Source organism: Chaetodon trifascialis, chromosome 7, assembly GCF_039877785.1.
Source record: "Chaetodon trifascialis isolate fChaTrf1 chromosome 7, fChaTrf1.hap1, whole genome shotgun sequence".
NCBI classification, from domain to species: domain Eukaryota; kingdom Metazoa; phylum Chordata; class Actinopteri; order Chaetodontiformes; family Chaetodontidae; genus Chaetodon; species Chaetodon trifascialis.
In genome coordinates this window covers 15,849,848-15,863,951 of record NC_092062.1, presented here as the reverse complement: position 1 = coordinate 15,863,951, position 14,104 = coordinate 15,849,848, and the positions used below count along the sequence as shown (strand labels likewise).

General features: G+C 44.2%; 2 protein-coding genes across 3 annotated transcripts; one reads left to right on the top strand and one right to left on the bottom strand.

Moving 5' to 3' along the window:
- Nucleotides 1-203: 203 nt before the first annotated feature.
- On the top strand, nucleotides 204-3,800 carry LOC139334233 (zinc finger protein 79). Its single transcript, XM_070967002.1, has 3 exons — nucleotides 204-427; nucleotides 569-845; nucleotides 933-3,800. Exons 1-3 carry the CDS (start codon nucleotides 401-403, stop codon nucleotides 2,474-2,476), a joined length of 1,848 nt encoding a protein of 615 aa, XP_070823103.1. The 5' UTR covers nucleotides 204-400; the 3' UTR covers nucleotides 2,477-3,800.
- Nucleotides 2,931-13,996, bottom strand: LOC139334232 (discoidin, CUB and LCCL domain-containing protein 1). Of its 2 annotated transcripts, none has more exons than XM_070967000.1 (15): nucleotides 13,828-13,996; nucleotides 11,452-11,673; nucleotides 10,621-10,758; nucleotides 9,401-9,452; nucleotides 9,239-9,311; nucleotides 9,005-9,138; nucleotides 8,836-8,873; nucleotides 8,386-8,577; nucleotides 7,711-7,823; nucleotides 7,405-7,579; nucleotides 7,221-7,313; nucleotides 6,923-7,016; nucleotides 6,234-6,274; nucleotides 6,038-6,148; nucleotides 2,931-4,525 (listed from the first exon to the last, which is right to left on the bottom strand). In XM_070967000.1, exons 1-15 carry the CDS (start codon nucleotides 13,928-13,930, stop codon nucleotides 4,122-4,124), a joined length of 1,983 nt encoding a protein of 660 aa, XP_070823101.1. In that variant the 5' UTR covers nucleotides 13,931-13,996; the 3' UTR covers nucleotides 2,931-4,121. The 2 variants fall into 2 exon arrangements, with proteins under 2 accessions (XP_070823101.1, XP_070823102.1); XM_070967001.1 differs by having other exon boundaries at nucleotides 6,038-6,145.
- Between the last annotated feature and the right edge of the window lie 108 nt (nucleotides 13,997-14,104).

Genomic DNA, 14,104 nt, shown 5'->3' with positions numbered 1-14,104 from the left:
CACAAACTGCTTCAGAAACGTATCTAACACCTAATATACTTTATCATTTACAATCTATTTTTATTCCATTTCATATTAAATCTTTTAATATTCCGTTTACATATTAAAAAAAACATTTTCACGTGAATATTATGTTTTTTGTGTGAAACGAAAGGGCGAAAAAAAAAAAAAATACAACAACTCCTGTCACATGATCAGAGAACCCGGAAATACAATGTCTGCTAGCTGACGGGATGTTTTAGGCTACAGTGGACATGTAGCCACCCAATAAAAAACATGTGTAATGATAATTATATTTCTGCTGCCTCGCTGTATTGTGTGTGTCTGCCATATTGGACTCGTTGATATAAATTAAAGCTAAGCTGAGATCCGGCGACGGCAGCAGCGTCTGTTAAAATTCATGGACAAAGACAAGTATAGCGACATTGTAAGTAACGTCAGATGAGCCCGTTATTTAAATCAGTCGATTTTGAGAGGAACCAGGTGGCTTTCAGTAGTTCAAACGAGGCGATTTTGCGTTTTGACTTCGGCACTCATACCCTCCGACTATGCCTTGTACTTCTTGCAGCATGCTCAGTGCTCCTGGATGGAGATGCACCAGTTCATCGGCGACTTCATCACATCAGGAAGCACCTCGAAAGATCAGCCAGATGTTCTGAACGCGGCATGGGGCGTGGCGGCTGCTGCTGCTGCTGCTGCCGCTGCTGGGGATGCTCTGGGTTTCAAAGGTGCTTCACTCGAACCTCTACCACAACCTGGACCTGCCCAGGACAAGTCAGAGGCAGAGCCAGGCCGGGAGATCCAGCCCGGGGCATCACAGAGGAAGGGAGAGGCGAGGAGAGAAGGTTAGAGCTCAAAATCAGGGTTGTTCTAGTCCCTTTCCTGAAAATGTTCCCCCGTATTCATGCAATTCATGTTTCTTGTATGCCTAGATGTGCATTATGCCTGCACCTGCCCCGGCTGCCCTTACTCCACGTCTCCATCTTCCTTTGAGATTTTAAAACCGAGACAGTCTTTGTCCTTGCTGCCACGCTCGGATGCAGCACGACACCACGTACCGGACGCTGAACCGAACAGCACCGCCACCACATCTGACCTCGAGACCAGGATGCCCAGCCGTTCGCAGAGGGAAGGGGCAGACAGAAGGACTCAGAGCCCAGACCAGAACTCAGACGCTCCTCCCCCCAGGGCGTCCTCAGGCTCCATGTCCCACCTCTCCATGTTTCCTTGCTTGTGTTGCCATCGCAGCCTCCAGACCTGCACCCAGATACTGAGCCACCAGGAAGAAGTAGACTCCCCTTTTTCTCACACCCACGCCCATCATCATTTTCATCACCACCACTGTCCTCTGACCTCTTGTTTACCCTGTCCTCAGCTCGCCCGCACTCGTGCTCCGCAGCTCTCTGGCCCATTCCCCTGCTTGTCTTGCCAGCACTCCCTAACTACCTGTACTCAGGAGTGCCACCACCAGCACAAACACACACACACTCAGCAACAAGAGGAAGGAGGCAGGGCGCCTATAAACATGTCGCTGCATCCCTGTATGCACTGCTCTGCCTCTTTTTCCAGACCGTCCCAGTTGCTGCAGCACCAGCGCTCTGAGCATGCTCACAAACCATCTGGCTTCCTCTGCACAGAGTGCGGCAGGGCCTTCAACTCACACAGCAACCTCCGCATCCACCTCAATGTGCACACCGGTGCTCGGCCCTACTCCTGCTCTGACTGTGGGAAGAGCTTTAGCCAGTCAGGGGCCCTGAAGATCCACAGGCGCATCCACACAGGCGAACGGCCGTATTCCTGTGGATTTTGCGGCAGGGGGTTTCCCCACCTGGCAGGCGTCCGAGCCCATCAGAGGACCCACACAGGGGAGAAGCCCTACCGCTGTAGCCAGTGTGGGAAATGTTTTACCCAGTCAGGAGCGCTTAAGATCCATACCCGCATCCACACAGGAGAGAGGCCCTTTATCTGCAGCCTCTGTGGGAAAGGCTTCTCCAACCGCTCCGGGATCCGCTTCCACTACCGCACAGTCCATGGACTAGCCCCCGAACATGCTGGAGAAGCTGGAGCTGGGGGCGCATCTCGGGGACCAGCAGGCCGTGGTTTTTCATCTGGCCGTCCCAGGACTTTTCCTGCAGCCGGCGTTGTGCTAAATCCACCTAGCAGCCCAGACAGCAACTCACACACTGCTTTAAACTCCAGAGATTCTCCCATGTCGAACACTGCTCATCCCAGCTCAGCTGTGCTTGCCGGTAATGGGAGCAAGTCTCAGTTAGAAGGTGCAAACCCGGGCAGTAGCAGAGAGGGGCTTCTGTATGCATGCGAAGACTGCGGCCTGCGTTTTAAGGATGCCCCGTCCAGGAACAGACACCAGACCCTGATGCACTACTCTTCTTCTGAGGGCAGGGAGGAGGAAGAGGAGGGGCAGAGCAAAGAGTTAAGCACAAACCAGAGGGTCCATGATAACACTGGAGAGTGAATGACTGGTGCTGGTACACAGGCTGAACATAAACATTGAAACAACAGAGCAAATCGAGTATAAAAAAAACATTTTAAGTGTTGAAATGATTTGTGTGAAATACATTTTGTTGTCAAGTATTTTTACTCTTTTCAATTTGAAAAGTCTTTGATATTACAGCACCTGTTTTTGAGCTATTATATAGACTTAAATTAAGCTTTTCAATTACAAATTTGTAAAACCTCAAAGGATTTCAAGGAAAGATTCTGTATCTTATATTGAGAAAAATCAATCGTGCCTGTTTTCATAACGGGCTTTTTTCATTTCTGATTTGATAGAAGTTCTGATTGGTTGACATTTTTCTATTGGTGATGTATCGTAGTTACTTGCCTGCAGATTCGTTGCTGCGACAGGTAAAATAACCTTAAAAACCTCCCTACTGCAATCACACACCAGGCCAACTCCTGAAGTGTTTCTCTGAATACACTTGTTTTATTGTGCCTTATTCAACAGAGGAGGAGGATAGCGAATTCATCACTAAACGTGACACCACAAAAGTATTCCAGGAAAACCGCGTTTGAGGGTCTTTTAGTAATTTTCAGATATTATGAAGGATTACCACTACCACCTGATCCCTGTAACAGGAAAAAGTACAGCTTTCTATTTATTCTTTTGTATTTTTCCTCTAATATGATCAGTGTGAACAGCAGCAATGTTACATCAGTTTATTTAAATTAAACAGATGAAATAACTTAAGACCTATATCTCCCATACAAAAAAAAAATAAGATAATCTAATTGACTTTTCAGTAAGTAAGAGTTAATTTTACTGAAGTGTTTCTTCCTTGTGGGAAAATTGTTACACAGCAAGTAACAGCAAACCCACACAGGTTCCTTTCAGCAAGGACACCACAGGGTCCTCCACCGTATTCACGACATCCCCTTACCTGTTGTGCCTTTCTGTGTTTTGCTGTAATCCAAGCATATGTTTAAAACCAATGTTTGTTACATTACTATGTGTGTTAGAAATGGACAATTCTGTGAGGAAAGAGAACCAGCAGACAAATTATTACTGTACATTTTTGTTAGATGTTTAAAGCTCAAGAGAGCCACCTAGTGGTTACTCATAATCATAGCAACAATCTTTGTTACAGTGTACCGTTTATAGTGCTTCTGAAATGTTGAAATTACACATTGTGAATACAATGTTTTGTCAGGACAAGTAACATTCAACCCACTTTGCTTTTTGCATTAACCTGTTAAATAGACATACATTGCTGTATGTGTTTTCTGAAAGTGCAGCTTGTGATTAAACATTTCATCAATAAACAGTATCTCTGAGACACGACAGAACCTGCATTTTCATTGTGCATCACAGGATATTTCCACTGTACAACGACATACTTCCCAGAAGGAAATACTTGCATCCATATGGCTCTCAGATCATTGTGTACTCTGAGTGGTGTATCCTCATATATATGCATAGTGGTCCAAAGTGACTTTAGGTGCATCACTCACTGGACGTTCAGCTGTCAGCATTAGTACAGTCTGGACAGCACTGTCTAGCTTACTGTGCACTTGAGTTCAACCCAAGTGGATCTCAGGTCCCAACACACATTTCAGCTCAGGAGAGTCCTTTTTCTTCTCCGTGTCTGAGCTTGCTGTGCTCACAATGGCTCCTCATATGTGTGCTTCTGTAGTAAAGAGTCACATGACTTGGGCTCAGCGTAGACCACACTGGCAGGCCGTGGGCCACTGGCATGTAGAGCAGGAGTGCAGTAGCCATTGGATAGCATCCTGTGTGAGGGGCAGTCATACTGAGCGTGGCTGGATGTTGTGCTGGTACCAGCGGTAGGTGCTGGTATAGGAGGTCCGTGTGACTCAGAAGGCTGCTCACTGAACGGGGTGGCATACTCAGGCTCTGGGGGAAGAGGTTCAGCGTACTCTGGCAGGTTGCCAGGAATGTCATAATGGTTGAAGGTGAAAGGGGTGGTGTAGCCCTCATCTGAGGAGGGTCTAAATGTTGACCCAACCTTCTGACCAATAGCTCCAATACCAGGCTCAGCATAGTCTGGGAAACAAAAAAAAAGAAAGAGTCAAAACCAGTATGAGGTTCTATTTCTTCATTACCATGGGTATCAGCTTAATTTCTGTAGGTACTGTCAACTCTGAGCAGTTGCTAGGCTACCAGCGGAGACTCCAGGAAGCATACTGGTCCCAGCCAAGAAACAGTGCAGCACATGACCCCTCGTTAAGTGGCAAACAGTCGTTTTCACACTTCAGTTTTTGTATGGCTTGAACAAACAAGAAATAGTGAGTTAATTGGAGAGCTTTGGAGGGGCTTGTAGACAGATTTTGTTACTCTGGGCTAGCTGTTCCCCCAGTCTTTGTGCTAAGCTAAGCTATTGGCTGCAGCCTTATATAGAGCAGCCAGCTATAAGAGTGGTATCAATCTTCAAATTTAAGTCATTTCACTTTTCTCTTGGAGTTTTCACAGGCATTTCAGAAAAGTTTAACCCATTAAAGTTCTATGTTTTCAAGACGTTAAAACTAACAAAATCTGAATTGAATCAGGTTTTGTTGCCAAGTAGCTTTTCACGTACAAGAATTTACTTTGGTTCAATGCACATTAGCATCAGGACCAGTCAATATGATGAGCAAAATATGTTGCATCTTATGAACTTTAAAAAAAGAGTTGATCCTCACTAATACTCAATTGCTGTCATGAAAAAAATGCCATTAAATGGGTATGAAAACATCAACTGCACCTCATAGCAGCATCCTTTCACTCATGGGAAAAACTCTTTTAGGATCAACTGCTTATTTGCATCTTACACTTCAGTTTCTGGGAAATGCTTATTTTCTACTCAATAGCGGTCTCATACCAGGCCAGTGTTGAGCCCCTGCATGAGCTGCTTGGCCACCAACAATGTCTCCTCTAATCATGGGGACGGGGGCTGACAGTGTTGCACTCAGATCCAACCAGACCCCACTCCTTGCCCCTGCAGAAGAGGCTGTGGTGTGGGAGGTCTAGACCTTCCTCAAGAGTGCAGGGAGCCTCAGAGCCAGAGCTATTTTAATTAGACAGGCTTTAGTGAGGGTTTTGATTGTCTTAGCTTTGACCCTCTGTCCTGTTTATCAGTGGACCTCTCAGTGAAGGGCCCCCTCGCTGGGGGAGGGGATGGACGAGGCTGAGAGGGGGACTGCCGGTGGTGGTGGGGGTAGGCTGAGCGCCCTTTATCGAGCTCCAATTAAAGGGTCTCTTTCAGAGAGGCTCCGTGGACCAAAGAAAGGAATGTTTATACTGCGACTGGGTGATGGGCTGAGCCAGGCCAAAGAATGGACGGCCCATGGAGAGAGCTGTTTGCCTGTCAGGCCTGGCATGAGCTCCTCAAACTGACCACTGGAGCCAGAGACTGTCAGAGCAGGAAACATGGAGGAGGGACAGCACAGCTCAAAAACTTGAGATCACCAGTAAACCCTGAATGGGCGAGCAAAAAGGCAGCAGCTGATAACAGCACTAAAACTGACAGACAGCAGTGTTCTGTTAAAAAAGTCAGAAGATATTTCTATGAATTCTCACCGTTAAGAGGGGGGCTAGGTAGAGCATCATGGACATTTCGCTCCAGAGGGTAGGAGATGAGCTCTGACTGTGGGCAGGAGAGACTCTTTGCCTGGAAACTCTGGCAGCCTACTTGACACACAAACACACATCATCAGAGGCTTTTAAACAGGAGGTTGAAAAATACTGGATAACAGTCAAAGAGCACTTGACTTACTTGTGGGTAAGGAGTACTTCATTTGTGAATCATCTTTTTTCCTGTATGGACAAGGAGATGGACATGAAATATTAAAGTATTCTATGTACTAGACAGTGGTTTGTGAAGTGTGCAGTAACTACTGGAGCATTACCATTACAGCGATTAGCTGATTAATCTGTTGACAGAAAAATATTGGGTATCTATTTGAATAATGGATTAATGGTTTCAGCTGTTTAATTAAAAAATGCCAAAAAACTTGACTAATGGAAAAAATAACAGGTAAATCAATAATGAAAATGATCATCAGTTGCGACCTGAATTATCGTCAACCTCAGTATCTTTTATGAAATATTGCAAATGTATGACTCCTCCTATCCCGACAACCTGCCAAAAAACTTATTTAAACTTCAGTGTCTTTAGGATTTATTTAAGTTTAAGTTCTATTTCCAGTTTACAGGCCTCTGAACGGTTGGAGAATGACATGCATTACCAATTCTTTGTCATGTTATAACCCTTTAAAGTCTCTTCGTCCTCTGCTGCTGTTTATTATTATTATCATCATCATCTTTGGCCGTCCCCAAAAGTATTTAGGCGTGAATAAAATAATCGCTTTAAATAAACAATGACAGTAGTTCAAGTATTATGTGGAAATTCTACTCAGAAAATAAATAAAATCTGAAAAGCTCAAGAGTATCAAAATACAATACCTTCGCTTCCACCAGACTCCAGCCAACAAACAGCTGCCACACATTAACAGTGCCAGGACCACTCCCACTGCCACTATTACTGGCTGACTGGGACCTACCGGACAGCAAGTGTCAGAGTCAGTAAACACTTTTACAGGTGTGAGGGGGAAATGCACTTTATTGCACAAGGTGCACAACGATGAATGTGAGAGGATACAGCACATTGATTGTCCTAGTTTGACAAGTATCTGTCAAACAGCAGTCCAGCATTAATTCTCACTGTGCACATTTTGAAGTACAGGATGATACAAATACATACTCAGTCTTTTTTCCACTGACACTGGGACCTCTGTGGGGGTGGGAGTGGGGCTGGGGCGTGTGGTACGTGTGCTAACTTTGACGGACGGAGTTTCTGTGGGAGTATCATCATATCAAGAGAAAAGACATTAATCCACACTGTCAACAGATCAAGTTTATTCCTGATAAGTAGTGAGCATACCCACCCGCGGCTGAGCGTGACTTTGATGTGAACTTTGCAGCAGGACAGCCCAGGACTTGGACCTGAACAGAGGGTCGGCCATGCCAGCTCAGTGGCTGTAGCCGGACAAACCGAGCCACCACAGGGGGGAAAAAGCTGTTGAGAACCTGGAGGTGGCCATCGGTATAGGCCTGAAACACCTACAACCATAACAACCAAGTTACGTATTCACAGAGACCACTGGGGAGCCTGCAGTGTAAACTCAGTTGCCACGTCAGCTCTGTTGGCCATCAAATGAACATCAGTAGTAGGAGTCCAGTACAATTCATACCTTTTTTTCTTTGGTGAGAGCACCTTTGTAAAGCTTCCAATTCTTTCTGTCCTTGCTGAAAAAAAGAATGTAGGATTCTATGTAGAGCTCATTTGATCCCGTTGTTATTATCCCTGGAAAAAACAAAAAACTACATTAAAAAAACAGAGCACTTGCACCTATCAATACTTGACTTCCTATCCTGTCTATGCCTCAAACCTATTGGCTCCTATTGAAGAAATAAATCTTTGAAAACAGGTCACAAATATATAGTGTCAATTTTCAAAAAGGCTCAATCTTTTACAAAGTGATTTGTAGCAAACATTATTCAAAAAGTGCATTTGTTGGGGACTATTTTCAGCGGTGGATTAATATGCATTTGTCGTACTCGCGAGTATGTTCATCTTAATGAAAGAACATGTAAACCTGAGCAATAGTGTGGCTCACTGATGCTTTTTTAATTGTTTTTGGACAACAATGGAGGTCAATGGCACAGCGGAATAACCGTATATAAAGCTTTGGACACACAAACAACACTTCTTAGTTAAATTCATTGTTGGTTTTGGTCGTTTTATGGGATTACAAGAAAAATCCAGAATATCATCTTCATTATCCTTTGAACAACTTAATTCAAGTTCATATGTATTGTTAAATTAACATATTTTACACCGAAAATTGTAATTTGAACATTTTTACCTGTGATAGTGCTTCTATCTCTCAGCTCCAGCTCCACCCACGGGTTAGGATCATTGCCGCCTGCTGCCCAGGGTAGGAACTCGTGGCTGGAATCCATGTTTCTGGAGGACCAGAACTTTGCGTGTTCTTGACTGTTTTTATCCCAGAAAGATGAGGCATTTAAACCAGAAACATTCAGGATGTTGTTGCATTCTGTTCAGGGACGAGACAAAAGGATGGACCAATGAAAGTGGTTCATTACGTAACGAGTGTTTTTTTTTTTTTTTACATACAGCACAACATGTATACTTTACTGCCAACCATTTGACATTAAAGACACATTGAGAAATGGAAAGCAGGAATGTAAATGATGTGTTGTAAATCAGTTAAAATGTGCAAAAACATTCAGTGTGCCCTTTTAAAGATAAAGATTTTAACAATGCATAGTGATAAATGTCATACCCTGCATACCTTTGCTGAAGAGCAGCTTCTTTTCTGATAATGATCCCCTGTCAAAAGAGGACAGTTAGAAGGTCAGTGCATCATCTACTTGTTATCATAAAATCTAATATTACCTCATTTCCATCTCAACAACACTATGTTTACATTGAATCTTTGAGGACAATAACATCAGACACACGTTTTTGAGAGGATCCCGTTGGCAAAGGTGGATTCATAGAGTGTAAGACTTCTCCCACGATTCACAGTGACATGACCTCCCAAACTATTCGACGCAGCTCCAGCATGGACTGCAGATTTGCACAGGACTGAGGTCTGTAGCAGAAGGGACATATGGAGCACTTTCAGATGTGAATTCAATCCATACCTTACACTCATGAGTCCATAAAAGTCTAACACAGCTTGGTTTACTTACATCTCTGTAACCGTGTTCAGAGTTTCCCCAAACATCCCCTGTGACGTTCTGACATCCAGCAGGACAGTAAACACTGAGAAAGAGCAGAATAGCGTCTGAGGAACACTCACTGCTGTACTGAAACAGATTATATTATGGGAAATGCTGAGGTCAGCCACTCACCTCAACTGCTGTGAGCTAAAATGAGATCCTCGTTGTAAACAAGAAATGAGATCTGACACAGCAAAACAGACAGAAATATATTAAAAAATACACTCCAGAGAATGAATTCAAACTTTCTTGAATGGTATGCATTGGTGGACTTGAATAGTACGGTGTGGGACCCAGTATCTCAGGCTTACATAATACCTCCTGCCATTCTCTCAGCCACACACAAACAGATTCTGTGTGAGACATGTCCTAAGTGTGCTATATTAGGGGATGAGCGGTCATCACTGTTGATGTGACTAAGCCCTTTGTTGCTGTGACTCTGTCACAGTTCACGGGTACAGCGAATGGTCCTCGTGTAATCACAGCTAACAGACAGTGGTCTGTATGTCTGAACATGGGCTTAGCTGCAGACACTGCCGGATTTCATAAACAACTCAGTAAAAAACAGGAAACTGTGATACATACTGCGTAGTATGTATGACTTCATCCAGAGAAAAGGAAACTATCACTAAGTATAGACCAGCATTCAGACTAAACAAGTCCACACGGTTATTAAAATGATACACAGAGAGAACGCTGACCCACGTATCATTTTGTAGCTGAATCTGTGTGATCCAGAAACATAAAATTTCCACCCCTAAATAAGTGTACACATGTTACAATCTCTTCTTGCATTGGTAGAGAGAGTTCAAATATGTGGTCTTGGTAAATCAACAGCCTCTGGGATTGCTACAAACACGGGATGGTAGTGGGCCTGCAGTGGTTAACAGGCTGATGAAGAGGAGGGGGAGTGAGAAAGAAATCCCGCCACTCCAAATGGCAGACTGAAGCCTGAGGCCTCACTCTATTCAGCCTGAGAGAAGACTCCTGTTTTCTGAGCAAACGCGCCAGAGCAAAGATAACGATGGAGGCTGAATGTCAATAAGAAATGAGTCATGCACTCACAGCCGCACATACACATCAACACGTGTGCACGTACGTACACAAGGACAAACATCCACACAGACATTGCCGTTAAAATTACACCAATGCAAACTTATAAACGAGCCCATTCTAGAAATTCAAGTTTAGCTAAAAATCAGACACTTGTAAAGATGAGCTCCATGCTCTTCCTGCTCAGCAACTCAACAGTAATAACTGAACAGCAATGTGACCACAGACAACACTTACTCACTTCTTACAACCATGTTAACGCTTCACAAACAGTAATCAACCAGATACAAATATCATACCTGGATACTGGTCTGTGGCATAGGACAGCAGAAAGCCTCGTCCAGAGCGGTGTGGGCCTGACTTGAAGCTTACTGTCACTTCATTGCTTTTTAGTGTCACATTCTTCTGTGATGCCTCAAGCTTCCCACACACTGGACCTGCAAACACAGACACCCACAAACGTTTGCAAAAGCACACAAACACTAATACATGTTGTTTTTTCCAAATGTGCGCGGACGCCTGCACAGACAGCAAACTACTTCTTGGATAGAGGAATATTTCCAGTCTCTTTGTCAGCATATATCAACAGATGTAGATGATTTAAGTCAGTCTAACTCTACTTGTGCTTTCCTGCCACGTGTGTCCCATACTACCTACAATTGTATAATAAAGAGCAGAGCCATGTGGACTGTCATTGGGAAAAGCTACATGTAAGAACACCTCCCATCAGACACAATAAAAAACTAATAATCGTGAGCCAAGTTTTGTGGAATCCGATAATAAACACAATAGGCAGTCTGACAGAGTATTTCTATCCCCTAAATCTCTCGGGCCTCATTCTGGTGTGTTGTCAAATTTTCATGCCCTCAAGACTCAACTTCTTACACCTGGTTGGAAGATGTGAACGTGTCTGTTGCGAGACTGGGTTTGCCTCTTCTGTTAATGTGTCAATGGAATGGCATCCGGTGTGTGTTCCACAATCATGGCTGGGAGAATGGCAGTAATGGCACAGAGCGTAAAAAGTCTGTCAGCAGGTAGGATCAACAGGGGAGACATGAGAGCACTTCTGTTTCAACCTGATAAGCATTAAAAAAAACACACTGTATTGCATCAGTGGTGAATGAGCTTACCCAGACTGAGTTCTCCGTTCTTGTCTGTGATCACAAGAGAGCCATTGCTGCAGCCTGGACTGCTCTCAATGTCAAAATCACCAAACAGCAGTCGCAGCTTGCGCCCCTCTGGAACTCGAAGCCTCCACTTACACCAGGTGTTACTGGGATAGGTGCCTGGATAGTTCTGAGAGGCCAGCGTGCCAGACTCTGTGCCCAGCACTGTATGTCCACAGCCATTACCTGAAATCATACAAGTACAACAGGTAGGCTGTGATGGGAGGCAGCTGACAGTTCACAAGGTAAATCCAACACTGGAATACGTGCAGGGACAGTTTCATTCCAAAATCAGATGCCACCATAAAACACCATTTTAGGACAGATGAGTAATAAATCTCTTCGAAACATGTGGACATGTTTATACTCTTTGGATCATAACTGTGAGATGACCCAACTGCTGGTGAGGAGTTCTACCTGTACACTGGATATACTGCAAAAGATACTCTTCCTCTGAGATTAAATACAAAATCTGTGCTTTTTTCAGTATATACAAAGATGCCGGTGCTGGAAGAAAAGGCAAGAAAATGGATCAAAAGGTTTTTTTTTTTCTTTTATGCATTGCTTTCCGTGCGAGTAACATTTTTTTGAATGTTGATTCATTACTTCCTCTGACCTGCGGTGCCTGTGACTAACACGTCAACTGGAACAGAAAACACAAATATTTAGATCCTCTAACATCCCTGTGGTTCAGAGAAAATACATGAGTTCATTCCCACAGTGGTTACACAGAGATAAGTGCTGTGGGGGCGGCAGGCTCAAAACCTACAACCAAAAAGTCAAGAGGTGACGTGTTCCAAGAATGGTCAAAACTTGAAAAAGGCACCAGGGTCCATCTGAGCCCACACATCATCCCTGTCCTTGTCTTCCATATAAGGCTTCTGGAGATGTGTTTGAGGGCAAACAGGAGGATAACCTTCCACTCACCCTCTGTCACACACATCCTGCATCACACCAGCCATTCCCCTACTTCCCAACAGCTCCTCATACCATAAACCTTTGGATGTTATTGCCCCTCCTCAAGCCCCCAAAGGATTCCCTGGAAATGCCACAGCGACATATTGTACCCGTGGGCAACAGAGCGTGGATCTGTCACCTTCCGGTGGGAGGCCGCAGAGGCAGCAATGCTGGAGAAGTTCTGGGTGGCTGGTAATCTTCCCCTGCTCACTGAACCCTTTCACCTTCAGTCTGTCTCCAGGCCAGTCGGTTTCTAGCTTCATACAGAGAGGGATATGTGCTCTGCCTCAGTTTAGAACATTTAGAGGGTGAATTTAAAAAAACTGGAGTCAAACTGGGTGGCAGGATAGCAGACAGTCAATCAAAAGCAGCCCAGCGACATTGTTTTCCACTTGAGGCTTTCCTGGCAGGCCCTTACAGGTCCACACTAGCAGGCAGGATGTTCACCTGTGCTACCTGTCACTACATTGCCTTATCCTGTCTTATGTGTCAATCAGAACCTTACAACACTGAGGTTGAAATGTTTCCCCCATACCCTGGCCCCACCAAAGCTTGCTGCATACTTGCCAACAGGCACAATGTGATTCAGAACAAGTAATTGACCCTGGACTTAATCATCTTCCGATGTGAGGAAACCAAAGCCCCAGAGACAGATGGAAACAACAAAAAAGATTTGTGGCATGGCTGAGTGTTACAGTCAGAGTCTGCGGTGCAGTCCGTGGGTTTTCTACTTGTCTGTGTATATGTATGGTCAATGTGATTCACACTGCACATGGACCTGGCTGCTGTTTTGAGAGAAAAAAAACCTGTGGGAAAGGTAAACTGATAGCTGGGATCAGTAAGTAAACATGCACAAGCGAAGAGTATGTAAAGAATGCTACCATGACATCGCATGTTCGACCTTTGCACCTACTGCAATATCAAATACAGGAGTTTTGCCATTAACCCCACCACGAAAAGCACAGTAATAGTGAGTCTTATGGTTTAGTAGAATTGACAGTACAACAGTCAAAATTGTTAGGACATGTGCTTTACACAGTACAGGTACAAGTAATGGTGAAAATCAGTTAATAGTTACTGTTATTGAAATGTAGCAAACGAGAGGAGGACGCTCGGACGGTAACTGACTAACGTTAGCTTAAGCAGGATGCAAAGGATGTTTTAACGCCTGTTGCTCACTGGTCCTCGTCGCACTATCAGTGCATTAAAACCATGTTACTACATACAAAAACAGACACGAATAAACTGGGAATCGATCCGTTTTTAGCTGCTCGAGAAAATGGGTCGTCGTAGTAGCAGTAAGCTAGCAAGGTGTTTAAAATAAGCTCTCGTGTCTCATTCTTTATCTTATCAAAGGCGTCAATAAAATGTTGTTTTTCTTACCCTCCTGGCCATTAACACCTACGGAACAGACGCTAAAAGTTATCCAGAAACCGGTAATAAGAGACTTCACAGCATGCCGGATATTTTCGCATTTTGCAAGCATGATTTCCAATGCTCAACGTGAAAAAGTAAGGTGCAAGCCCCGATGGCTCGAGGTTCTGTCTCCAGTAAAAAGTTATAGTACAAAGTACTGAATATTTACCATTGGCCACGAGACGCAAACGCCACTTCTCATTGGTTATCGGCGAGTGTCAGTCAAACAATCCCAGGCATTCCA